Genomic DNA, 12,399 nt, shown 5'->3' on the forward strand with positions numbered 1-12,399 from the left:
TCTAATCTTTCTCTTAAGTTCCATTCCTGTGTTACTAATTTCCTACTGATCATCTGCACTTATAATTTAATGTTTATCGAATTGAATTTCTAAAATCTACATGGTACAAAGTCCTAGTTTTGCTCCATAATTACTTTTGTTTGACCTCAGGCAAATTTTTCCCCTTCTTGTCTGAGTTTCATCTGTAAAATGAAGGTATTGTGATCTAGGGGAGCTATCCAGCTGTAGGGCCTATAACAACTGGATAAGGATCCCTCTTTCAAATTTGTTAACTTCTCATAGAATTTGACCTAAGGAAATTAAAGCATTCAGTTTCCAATGGAGGAATATTGTAAACACCTAGGCTGACACCCAGTTGCAGTTGAAGTAGAGTTGCTGGTATATGGAAAAGTCAAGTTTCTCACGACTGAAAAAAATTATCTTAAAAAATCAATAAAATAATAGATAGGATTATCTTTGAGGACATAGTCTGGCTGCTGCATTACTAGGTCTTGCTAAAGTTATTTGCTAAGAAATACTTTTAAGGGAAAAACCACAGTTGTTAAGTGTTTATAAAAGCAAAAGTGATTAAATTTAATAGTTGAGTTGACATTAAGATAAGTATTTTATTTTAGTCTACATTCTCTGGGCAGCTAGATAATACTAGTAGAGGGATTTGCCTTAGAAAGGAGAACTGCAACCCATTCACATGAGACAGGGGTGAAGGTGAATACAGTAGCAAAAAGTAACTGGGTGATATAAGATGAAGAGGAGGGGAGAAGAGGGAGCTCTCAGTAAAGGGTCCAATTTTTTGGTTCTTCAGCCTCTCGATTTTCTTCCTACCTGTCTGAGAGCACTGGGTCTTGAATTAGGAAGATCCAAGTTCAAATCCAGCCTCAGATACTTAATTGGTTGTGTAACCAGAGACAGCAAGTTACTCAATCGTGTTTGCCTCAGTTTCCTCACATGTAAAATGACTTGGAAAAGGAAATGGCAAAAAAAAAAGTACTAGGGTGTATCTTTGCTAAGAAAACCTTGAATGGGATCATGAAGAGTAGGGCACAACTGAAAATGACAAAACTAAAGCAGTGATTCTTACCTCCCTTCTTCCATCCAATAGTGATTTTTTCCCATGGCTATTTTTGAAAATTCTTGTACTATAAAATATGAGAAAGAAAAAAGTCTTACAAATGATATATTTTAATAGATTTGTACAGATTTTACATAAAATATTCTCAAAGATAGTAACCACAAAAACGTTCTTATAATTAACATTTTCACATGGCATTATGTATGATTTTTTCAAAAACAGAAAAATTTGAATGTCCAAAACTAAAGAAATTATTAAATAATTTTGGAAATTAAAATAATTTGGATAATTAATATAATTTATTTGGAAACATACAATGGAATAGAGTAATTTAATGAAGATGGGCAGATGTGAAGTCAGAATGGGGAGAGATCTATAAGATAATTCTATGAAATAATGAAAGAAACAGAACCAGAAGAATGGAATATACACTATGATCATATGAAGGAAAGTGAATAAGAATGAATAAACAAAGAATCCTGATGGCTATAAAGGGGGAAGGAAAGAAAACACATTACAACATTCTTGTGTGTTAAAATAAATTACATTAAATATAAAACTTTACTAGGCAAATTTTGTTGTTTATAGTGAAATCTATCAATAATAAAAACACTTAAATTTTTAAAATATTAGATTTTAATTATAAATCAGTTAAAAAAGATGAATAGAAGCCGGACTACTGATATCGTCAAGATTTTAATCCAGTTTGATACTTGTTCCTAGGTAAACTCAGTTGATCTTATAACACCATAAGGAAAAAAAAAATCATTTTATCAACCTACTTCTTCCATCTAGTGGCAAGAAGCAGTAAAAGACAATGCCACAAAAAAACACCTTCAAAGAAAAATTGGAGAACCATTTCAGAAAATCCATGGGGTTGGGGGGGGGGGGGCAGCTGAAAATTCTGAGGCATAATGATAAACCTCAAATGATGATAGTAAAATCCTTACAATGAGTCATTCATATCCAGTCAGAAATGTATCTGTCACTTCTGTTAAGTCACATGTGTGTTTTTATTCTCAGTGTATAATATACTTTCTAAGGATGCTGGTTCCTACCATTTTGCCACCTGTGTATAACTGCTAGCTTTTGATGGATTTACTGTGATATACACCTTTTCTCATTCTGTAAAATCAGCCTGGATCCAGCTGTGGGCTAACTATTTAGAATTCTGTTCCTTCCTTGGAGACATTGCACTGGAGTGCTATGCTATTCATGCTTGCTGGCAATCGACATGAAAGCTACTAAAACTGAACTCTTCCCTTAAAATCACCATTTAAGCTACTGTGGCAATGAACAGACACTCACAGTTAGATTTGATGTGCTGGAGGGAGGTAGGAGTTTAAATGAAGAAGGATTAGCTCCCCCTGATTAGAGCCTTTACCCAGGGTGCTGTTCTAGTGACCCAGCTAGAGCAACTGCAGAGAAATTAAATGAAAAACCTGGAATGCACGGCACAATTAGACCCTCATTTGACTCCCAAAAGGGCACTAGCTTATCCCTAAAACATGAGTTTGGGATGCCCTCTGAACACTGTCTTTCTTAGCATCTTGTAAATGTAATTAATGTTCCAGAAGTGCGATGCGGGTTACATGGAAAAAGAAATGAGTCTGCTTAAGGACAAGTTTTCCTTTCCTTATCCAAGTGAATCTCTTAACACAGTGTAATGACTTATGTAGGGGAGTGAAGATCAAAGCTGCTAACAGACCGAAGGCCATGGCTTTGGGGAGGGTAAGGATCAGCAAAGACTCTTGGTTAGTATTTGAACTTCCTGAACTTTAAAAACATAACAAAATGGAAGGTAAAAATCATCTGATTGTCCCATAAATTTTTCCATGTGTTATTTTATATCTGGAAGGAAAAAAGATTATAATCACAGGCTTAGAGTTGGAGGTCATATTGGAGGTCACAGAGGTCATATAAGTCCAAACTCATCATTTTACAAATGAAGAAACTGAAGCCAAGAGGGATGGAGCAATTTGCCGGATATCACTGATGTGATTAGTAGAAAAGTCAGGGCCACAATGTAGGTCTCCTGACATAATTCAATTCCATAAGAATTCATCAAGCAGTGGATAGAGCACCAAGGTCTAGAGCAGTGATTCCCAAAGTGGGCACTACCACCCCCTGGTGGGTGCTGCAGTGATCCAGGGGAGCCTAGTGTTGGCCACAGGTGCATTTATCTTTCCTATTAATTGCTATTAAAATTTTTTAAGTTAATTTCCAGGGGGCTAAGTAATATTTTTTTTCTGGAAAGGGGGCAGTAGGCCAAAAAAGTTTGGGAACCAATGGTCTAGATTCTTGGAAACCCAAGTTCAAAATTGACCTCAAGGGAACCAAGATGGCAGAGTAGAAGCAGGAAAGCTCGAAACCGCCATGAGAATCCCCTCCAACCAATCTTAAAATACTGCCACAAAACAAATACAGGAGTGAAAGAACCAATAAGGAGACAGAATGAAGCAACCTTCAGGAAGATAAAAGCCTAAAAGATAGGCAGAGAATATCTGGGGCACTAGGGTGAGAGGGAGCACAGCCAGAAGGAGGCTACAGCAAGGAGTAAGGAGGAAGCCAAGAAGAGCAAGCCCCAACCCCTCACCCCACATCTGCTGTGCCAGGTTCTGAACCTGAGTCCAAACTAATAACCAGACCCCAAGACTCTGCCAGGGTAGATAGAGGTCCAACCAACCCAACCAACCCACACTACTTGAGGTTCAAAACAAACCTGTAGTGGGGTCCAGAATTCCAGCCCAGGGCAGTCTGTACAGAAGCAGCTTGATCTATGTGGACCAGGAGAGAGGCCAGCAGACTCAGCAAGAGCTTGTGGTGAGGACATAGATCCCATTTTAGGGTTTTTGGTGGATCCAAACTAGACCCCCTAAGCCTCTCATCAAAGGCTGAAGGGCAGGATAGTCTGTTATCTTCAAGCCCGGAGTAAGACCAAAAGCTTCACCCAAGTCTGAGGTGAGAATTTGAGCCCTCAGCAGTCTCAAGGGTTAATTGAATCAGCAATTGGAGGTGACTCTCAGAGCTCCAAGCCCTCAGATCATCATACCATCTTGGAAGAATCGAAACTGGCAGAAACCAAAAAATAAAGCTAAGAGTAGCATCAAGGTAGGACTAAAGCTTTCTTCCAGAGAACAGAGCCTACCTAAAAAAAAGTTGGGAAAATAAGCAGACAACAACAACAAAAAAAGCACCTAACTATAGAGAATTTTTATGGAAACAAAGAGCAAGGCATAGACATAGAAGGGGTCAGTGAAAGCAAAGCTATTACACGCAAAGTCCAAAAGAAAAATATGAATTGGACACAGATTCTGGAAGAGCTCAGAAAGGATTTCAAAACTTACCTTAGACCCTTGCTAGCTGTATAACCCTAGGCAAGTTTCTTAATCCCCTTTGCCTTCGTTTTCTCATCTATAAAATTAATAAGGGAAGGAAATAACAAGCCATTCCAGTATCTGCCTAGAAAACTGGTCACAAAGAGTCGAACATGACTGAAACAACTAAATTTCTGACCACCACCACCCTTAATCTACCCTACCTTGTATTTCTCCTCTACTTCTCCTCCTATTTCCCTATTTCAGAAGATGAATTTCTGTACCCACCTATGCATATGTGTATACTCTTCTAGCCTTGAACCAATTCAGAAGAGAGTGAACTTCAACCTTTATCTTCCCCTAAACCACTATTTTCCTTCTATTATATAACCATTTCCTCTTGGATTTCATTTATTCAAGATAATTTTCTCCATTTTTTTCTCTATCTTCCTCCTTATCTCAGTACAAGCCTCTTTCTCACTCTTCCATTATTCTTTTGAGATCATTCCAACAAAGCAGACTCACACCAATGCCTCTGTCTAAGTAGGTACGATTTAATAGCCTTACCAATATTAAAGTTCATAGGCATTACATGTATTATCTTCCCTTATAGGAATGTAAAGAGTTTTACCTTGTTAAGTCCTTTATGATTAATCATTGAGATTTATCTTTTTATTTTTCTCTGATTTTTACGGAATTATGTTCTTCGGTATTTTTGTACCTCTTTAACCAAGCTGTTAATCTCATTTTCATAATTTGCTTGCATATCTTTCATTTCTTTCTCCAATTTTTCTTTCATCTCATTTGAATTTTAAATTTATTTTTGTTCTTTTTATTATCTCTTTCTTTAGTTCTTTTAGGAATTCTTTCTTGCTGGGTTTGTTTTAATAAGCATTTTTCCTTTGAGGCTTTGCTTGTTCTCATTGGAGATTTGTGTCTTGAGCTTATGTCTTGAGCTTCTTTATCCCCATAGTAGCTTTTTATGGTCAGGTTCTATTTTTGTTGTTTGCTCATTTTTCCCAGCCCATTTCTTGATTTTAGATTTTATATTAGAATTGAGCTTTGCTTCACCTCTGAGAATGGAGAAGAGGAGATGTCTGGCATGAGTTTTTATCTTTTATGTCCTCTGATGCTTTCACAAATCAGTGTGGAGGCTTCTAAGTTTTTGTTCATTTCCACAAGTTATGATCCAGAAAGAAGTCTATTCATTAGCCTCCTGCTTTGAGCTCAGGCTTTTACCCAGGCAGAGTTTCTTGCTCTCTTTCAACCACAGCACTCCTCTCAGCCCTGGAACTGTGTCCCAGAACTAGGTAATGGGTGACAGAGTTGCAAGCTGACATTTGTGGCTAGAAATTGCTCCTGGTGCTGGTATGGAGTCCTCTCGGATTTCTTTAGACCAAGTGATCAGTTCCTTTACTATCTCTAGTGTTGGGCTGCTTCCACTATCCAACATTTCTGGCCAGCCCCCACCCCAATGTCCACAGACCTCTCTTTCTGTCTTCCTAAGTTGCCCAAGAATGGAAAAATGATTCATTGTTTTTCTTGGCTTCCCTGCTAGACTTGCCCAAGATAACACACTTGTGTCTGAGGCTGAATTTGAGCTTAGGTCTTCCTGATCCTTCTATCTCCTATACTACCTATCCATGCAAAGAGAATAAAATTATAGCACAAGGTCACATATTTAGTGTCATCAGTGGGTTCTGAACCCAGGTCCTCTCATTCCAGAGGTGGCATACTTTCTACTGTACCATTCTTTCCCCTAAGTCAATGACAAAACAGTTGTTGCCTTCAAGGGATTTGCATTCTATCTACATGTCAGAAATAAATTCAAAGCATATATAAAGTCATTTTAGAAGGGAAAGAAATTAGTAAACAGTCCAATACTCTACTCATTAATTTTTCTATCATACACAATGAAATGCCTCTTCATGCCATTCAATGTATATTGAAAGAGCCAAACCTTCCCACCCAAAAGGGAACAAGGTCAAGACAGCACAGAGAACTGCCCACATTGTGAACACCATGAATATATTCTCATGTTGCTTTGAAAAGGCTTTGCTAGTGACCCCTTTCTTTTTCCTTTCAGAGGAAACTATTCTTAAAGTTGTTATTCTTCGAGTTGTAGCTTCAATGAAAGGAGAACATAGGGAAAAAATAGAGTGTATACTATCTTATTTCTCCACCCCAAACCCAGTATGACGCTAACATAATCAAGTCTGTGGTCAAAGGAACACTGTCATGACAAAAAAGGAAAGAATGCATTCAGAAATTCAGCAAAACTGGTTTTCTTGCTGTGTCTCTGGCACATGGCTTTGCATAGACTCTCTCCCTAGCCTGTAATATGCTCCTTACCTCTACCTCTTAGGATTCCCCCAATTTCTTTCAAAGCTTAGCTCAATTATCACCATGTTCTAAGACCTCTGATAATCTTCCACAACTACACATACCCTCTTCACAGAATTCTCTCATATTTGTATATTTATTTTGTATATATTTAATATATGTTCACATTTTCTCCTCAAAATTTGGTTACCTTTTAAGGAAAGTTTAAGGATTGAGTACTTTATATGTTTTCTTTATGTACATATGATTTCTGTGAATCTTTTGAATATTCTGCATTTTCTGGGGGGTATAATAAAAAACTTTGTCCCATGTCAGATTTTCATTTATTACCTCCAGCTTTTATCCACAGTTGAGAAAACCAAGAAATGAGCTTTACCTGTGCTTTATCTGAAGCGAAAGCTAGATGGAGGTAAAACAAACTAAAGAAAGACAAATGATCCTTTTGGTGTTAGCATCCAATCCCCCAAAGATCAAGCCTGTTCAGATGAGCGAAAAGTCTTTATAGGGGGCTGAGGTCATTGGCAATAACTACATGGTCTACATTTCACAAGGCTGTTTGAGATGCAAATGATCTAATATACGTAAGATATTATGTAAAAGTCAGCTATTATTAATGACCTGTCCAAAGTCACCCAGCTAGAAATTATAGAGCTGGAACTCATTTCCTAGGTATTCTGATTCTAAATCTAGCACTGTGTCTATCAGGCCTCTTAAAAAGCAAGAGAAAATGGAAAGTGAAATGAGAATTTAAAAAATAAAGTTGAAAAAACATAAGGGAAAGGGAAAGTCAGAGTACAAATGTTGACATATTGAGACTCTAACAAATAGAAATGATTTCAAGTCAGGCACTATTACAGCCAATGTTTTGTCAGAAGTCAGGAGCCCAATAGACAAAAAACAGGCAGCATCATTCCATCAGCTTCCCCAAGAGGCACTGATTCCATCATGCTAGAGTTCAGTGAAATGATTTTATATAAAAACTAAAGAGCATTTCTAATCAGCCTCAGCATATTCCCAGACTACAGGTAGAATAAATACAATATTGAATTTTGGTTTATTGCTGGCAAATATATTCTTAAAAACTACTTAAGGAGTAGGACATAATAAAAGAGGAAAGAACAGAATCGAATTTTGTGCATAAATGTTTATATTTTATGCTGGCACGTTCCAAGAGCACTGAATTTTAGAGTCAGAAGACCTCGTTTAAGACCCTCCCCTTTGCAGCCTGCTACCTGTGTGACCCTTGCTGTCACTTCTCTCTGGGCTTGCTTTTCCTCATCTGTAAAAGGAGGAACTATCTCTGATACTATGATTCCATGACTCACTTACCTAAATCTATAATGTGCTATCCTAAATATGTAGGTGAGACACTGGAATTATTTCAGGAATACTCTCTTCTACCCAGTAAAAAAAAAAAATCACAAGATAACATACTTTCAAACATTTCCAGCTTCCTAACAGGAAGCCTCTTTTTTATGTATCCCATCTCTTCCCTTCTCATAGGGGCATAGAGTTGAAAGAGACTGCAGAGGCCATCTAGTTCAAGAAATCTCTATTTTGCCCTCTAGGAAAGCAAAGTTCAGAAAAGTTAAGAGGCCTGCTTAAAATCAAACAGCAAGGAGGTTGGAGAAACTACAATTTTTTTTGCCCTAGTCCTACACAGACTTTTCAAGGAACTCAAATTGATAAGTATACAGTTCTGTTTATGGGTAGGATGAGCCAATATAATAAAAATGACAATCCTACCTAACTAATTTACTTATTCAGTGCCATACCTATCAAACTACCAAAAAACTTTTTTATGGAATTAGAAAAAAAGTATAACATAGTTCATTTGGAAGAATAAAAGGTCAAGAATATCAAGGGAAATAATGAAAAAAAAATGTGAAGGAAGGTGACCTAGCAGTACCAGATCTTAAACTGTTCTATAAAGCAGTGTTCAATATGGTAGTGGCTAAGAGACAGAAGGGAGGATCAGTGGAATAGACTTGGGGTAAATGACCTCAGCAAGACAATCTATGATAAAACCAAAGATCCCAGCTTTTGAGACAAGAACCCACTATTTGTCAAAAACTTCTGGGAAAATTAGAAAACAGTATGGGAGAGATTAGGTTTAGATCAATGTCTCACACCCTACACCAAGAAAAATTCAGAATAGATAAATATACAGTTCATTGAGTCTCCATCACCAATGAAACCATATAATTTACATCCAATGTAAACCTCCATTAAGAATCTTCACTGATGCAGAATCTTTTTGCACTCACGTGGATCACAATAATACTACCTCTGTTATGACTGAAAAATCCATCCCTCTATAGAAGACTTGGGCAAGAGCTTCTCTGCTCATAAATAGGCTAACCTTCAGAGGTCACACCAGATTTGAAGTGGCAGTTCTCCCATTTTTTAGGGACTGTAAGAATTTCCCCTCAGCTTGTATAGAGGCCAGGGTCATTGTCTACACTCCCATCAGGTACTCAATAGGACCTTTGTGGTAGTATATAATTTTTCTGATATGGGGGGCACATATTCCTGATCACAGAAGAAACAATTGGAAAGAGTATGAAGAAAGAGAGGGTAATTGTATATTCTTAAGGGGTGGTAGTTAAGTCAACCCCCTTCCAATATTATCTAAGGAAGCAAGGAAAATAGTACCAAATAAAGCAGAAGATTGAAAAACAGGAGAGATGAGCTAAAAAGAAAAAGACAAGAAGATATATCTCAAGGGGGAAAGAAAAGACAAAGTAAACTCCTTGAGAGTCACAATAAAACAAAAACTGGTTACTAAATTTCAACAAATCATAAAATAAAACTACACAGAAATACTAGAACCAGAAGGCAAAGTTAAAACAGAAAGATTCCACAAGTCTTCACTTCAAGGAAAACCAAGCACACCAAATTCTGAGATAAAAACTCCCTATTTAACCAAAGCTACTTGAAAAGAAATATGAAAGTAGTTTGGCAAAAATTGACTTAAGACCAACACCTTACACCATATATCATAAAAATTTCCAAGTAGATAAATTATTTTAATAAACAAAAAAGTCATAACAATTAAAAATTAGGGAAGATTTAAAGGAGGTACTTTGCAAAAATATGATAAGGGAATGGAGATGTACATAAAAGACAATATGGAAAATAATATGAGATTTAAAAGCTTTCAAGTGATCTAAGCCAACATAAGTAGAACTAGAAGAAAATCAGTTGGTCAGTAAAAAAAACATCTCAAATAAAGGCTTGACATCCAAAATACATAGAGAATTAATACAATTATTTAAGAGACATTCTCTAATAGATGTCAAAGGATATGAACAGTAAGTTGTTTTTTTCTTAAGAAATATCAACAACCATATAGAAGAATCTCCAGATTTCTAATTATAAGAAAAGTTGAAGTCAAAACAAAATTTGATGTTTCAACTAACATCAATCAAGTTAGAAAACTGTCAAAAGACAAAATGGCCAAATTTGGAAGGACTTTGGGGAGACAGACATGATAATACACTTGCACTAGCTCTGTAATACCATCCAGACTATAATCAGTCATTGAATATAATTCAGAATCATTTTTAAAAGCTGAATAAACTTCTGATAAAATATGTAAGCATATTCTCTAGGAAAATCAAACACAAGAAAGAAGTTTCATATATACAAAAATATTTATAACTGTCCTTTTTCTGATAGCAAAGAACTTGAAGGAAATGAAATACCTACTAATTGGAAAATATACTAAACAAATTGTTATATGTTATATATGAATTTAAATATTACTGTACCTTAAGAAATTACAACTATGAAGAATTTAAAGAAATTCCAGAAGATTTTTGTCAACCTCATACAGAAGGAACAAAGAACCAGGAAAACAATTGGCACAATAACCATAACAATGGAATGGATACTGAGCACTCTGAATGTGGCACCAGTTACAGATGGAGTATTAGAGCAGAAAGAGACATATATTTTCAGAGATGTGTTGATTTTTTGTTTGTTTGTTAGCATTTATTTGTCACAAAGTCAACAAACATTTAGTCTGTCAACAAGCATTTATTAAGTGACTACCATGTGCCAGGCACTGAGTTAAGCCCTAGAAGGTTTTACTGGAGAATTTGAAAAAAGGGAGTCATTGGGAAGTAATTATTATGAAGAAGAAAAAGGCAAAGAGTACCAACAAAACATTACAAAAGAAAAAACACTCAGATTCAAGTTCATCAGGTGAAATTTGTTTAGTTCAACTTGCCAAACCTTAACAGGGATCAACAGTATGATACAAGAGCTGGTCATTTGAATTACTTTACTCATCAGATATTTTGTGGCAAAAACTAAAGTCCTTTGTAGAATTTTCCTCCAAACTTGGCATCCCATAAAATAAGATTCCTTGATAATCAATCATTTACTTGTTGGTTGTTCACTTATTTGGGGCTTTCCTTTGAGGTTTTGTTGGGAAAGATACTGGAGTGGTTTGCCATTTCCTTCTCCAGCTCATGTTACAGATGACAAAATCGAGGCAAACAAAGTTAAGTGATTTGCCCAGGATCGCATGGCTAGCAAATGTCTGAGGACAGTTTTGAACTTAGAAAGATGTGTCTTTCTGACTCCAGGTCCAGCACTCTAAATATCGCGCTACCTAGCTGCCATTCATTTGAGTGTAGCCATTCTATCAGATTTGTTAATTATTCTCCTGGCATTTACAAGGAAAACCCCTTTTCTACTGTGTCTTCAAATGTACCACTTTTGCAGCTTCTTCTCTTACTTACATAGTAGGATCATGGCATTTAAAACTCAGATGGAACTTAGGCATAATATAACCCAACCCTTTCCTCCCCACACTTTACAGATGGGAAAAAAATGAGTCCCAGAGATATCACATAGATAGTAATGAGTAGTTGAGATTTGAATCCATATTCCTAAAATCCAAGTCCAATATTTCTGCCATGGCACCAGACTGACTCATTAATAGGAATCATTTTCCCTATCATTTGCCACAAGACCTAACAATCATTTTAGACTTCATCCTTTTATAGGACAAATTCTTTATAATTTTTTCCAAAACCTTATGAATTAAAATTTTCTACTACCCAGCACTTTATTTCTCTTTAGCACAGTGAAAATTGATGAATTGGTGGTTCTTAATGAAGACTCTGAGGTATTTCTCACAGGCTCTTATTCTTGAGACTGTGAACTTTTATTTTTAAATAAAACTATTTAATGTAGTTACTTTCCTTTGTAAGAGAAGAGGTCCCTAGGCTTCACCAGACTACCAAAGGAAATATGACACAAGAAAGTTTAAGAATATCTGTTAAATACTAAAATGCTCTCTGAATCCTTAAAGAAAGACAATAATATTCAATATATTTAAAGGTAAATGTAGTACATTAGTTTCTCATTTTTAGAAAATTAATTATCTAGACTAATAACTGGCATTTGCTTAGTGGTTTAAGGTTTTCAAAATATTTTAAATAATTATCTCATCTGAAACTTCTAACAATCCATCATTATCTCCCTTGTGCAAATGGGGAAACTGAGTAGTCCAGCAACTTATCCATAGTCATACGACTTCCATTAGACGTAGGATTTAAACCATGCCCCTTCTGACTTCAAATCCAACACATCATACCAAAATAGCTTTTTCAAGCTACATATGGAATTAGTATAGTTATCTACCTATTTTCCCTC

General features: G+C 36.1%; 1 protein-coding gene across 1 annotated transcript in view; it reads right to left on the reverse strand.

Moving 5' to 3' along the window:
* The window catches only part of LOC123252376 (UPF0462 protein C4orf33 homolog), a 33,510-nt gene extending 27,671 nt beyond the window's left edge, over positions 1-5,839 (reverse strand). Inside the window, exons 1-3 of the mRNA XM_044681714.1 lie at positions 5,725-5,839; positions 3,792-3,963; positions 1,079-1,136 (exon numbers count right to left, since the gene is read on the reverse strand). Of these exons, the coding sequence (XP_044537649.1) occupies positions 1,079-1,136; positions 3,792-3,963; positions 5,725-5,839 (345 nt within the window). The remainder of the gene's footprint in view (positions 1-1,078; positions 1,137-3,791; positions 3,964-5,724) is intronic.
* Between the last annotated feature and the right edge of the window lie 6,560 nt (positions 5,840-12,399).

This window comes from Gracilinanus agilis, chromosome 6 (assembly GCF_016433145.1).
Source record: "Gracilinanus agilis isolate LMUSP501 chromosome 6, AgileGrace, whole genome shotgun sequence".
NCBI classification, from domain to species: domain Eukaryota; kingdom Metazoa; phylum Chordata; class Mammalia; order Didelphimorphia; family Didelphidae; genus Gracilinanus; species Gracilinanus agilis.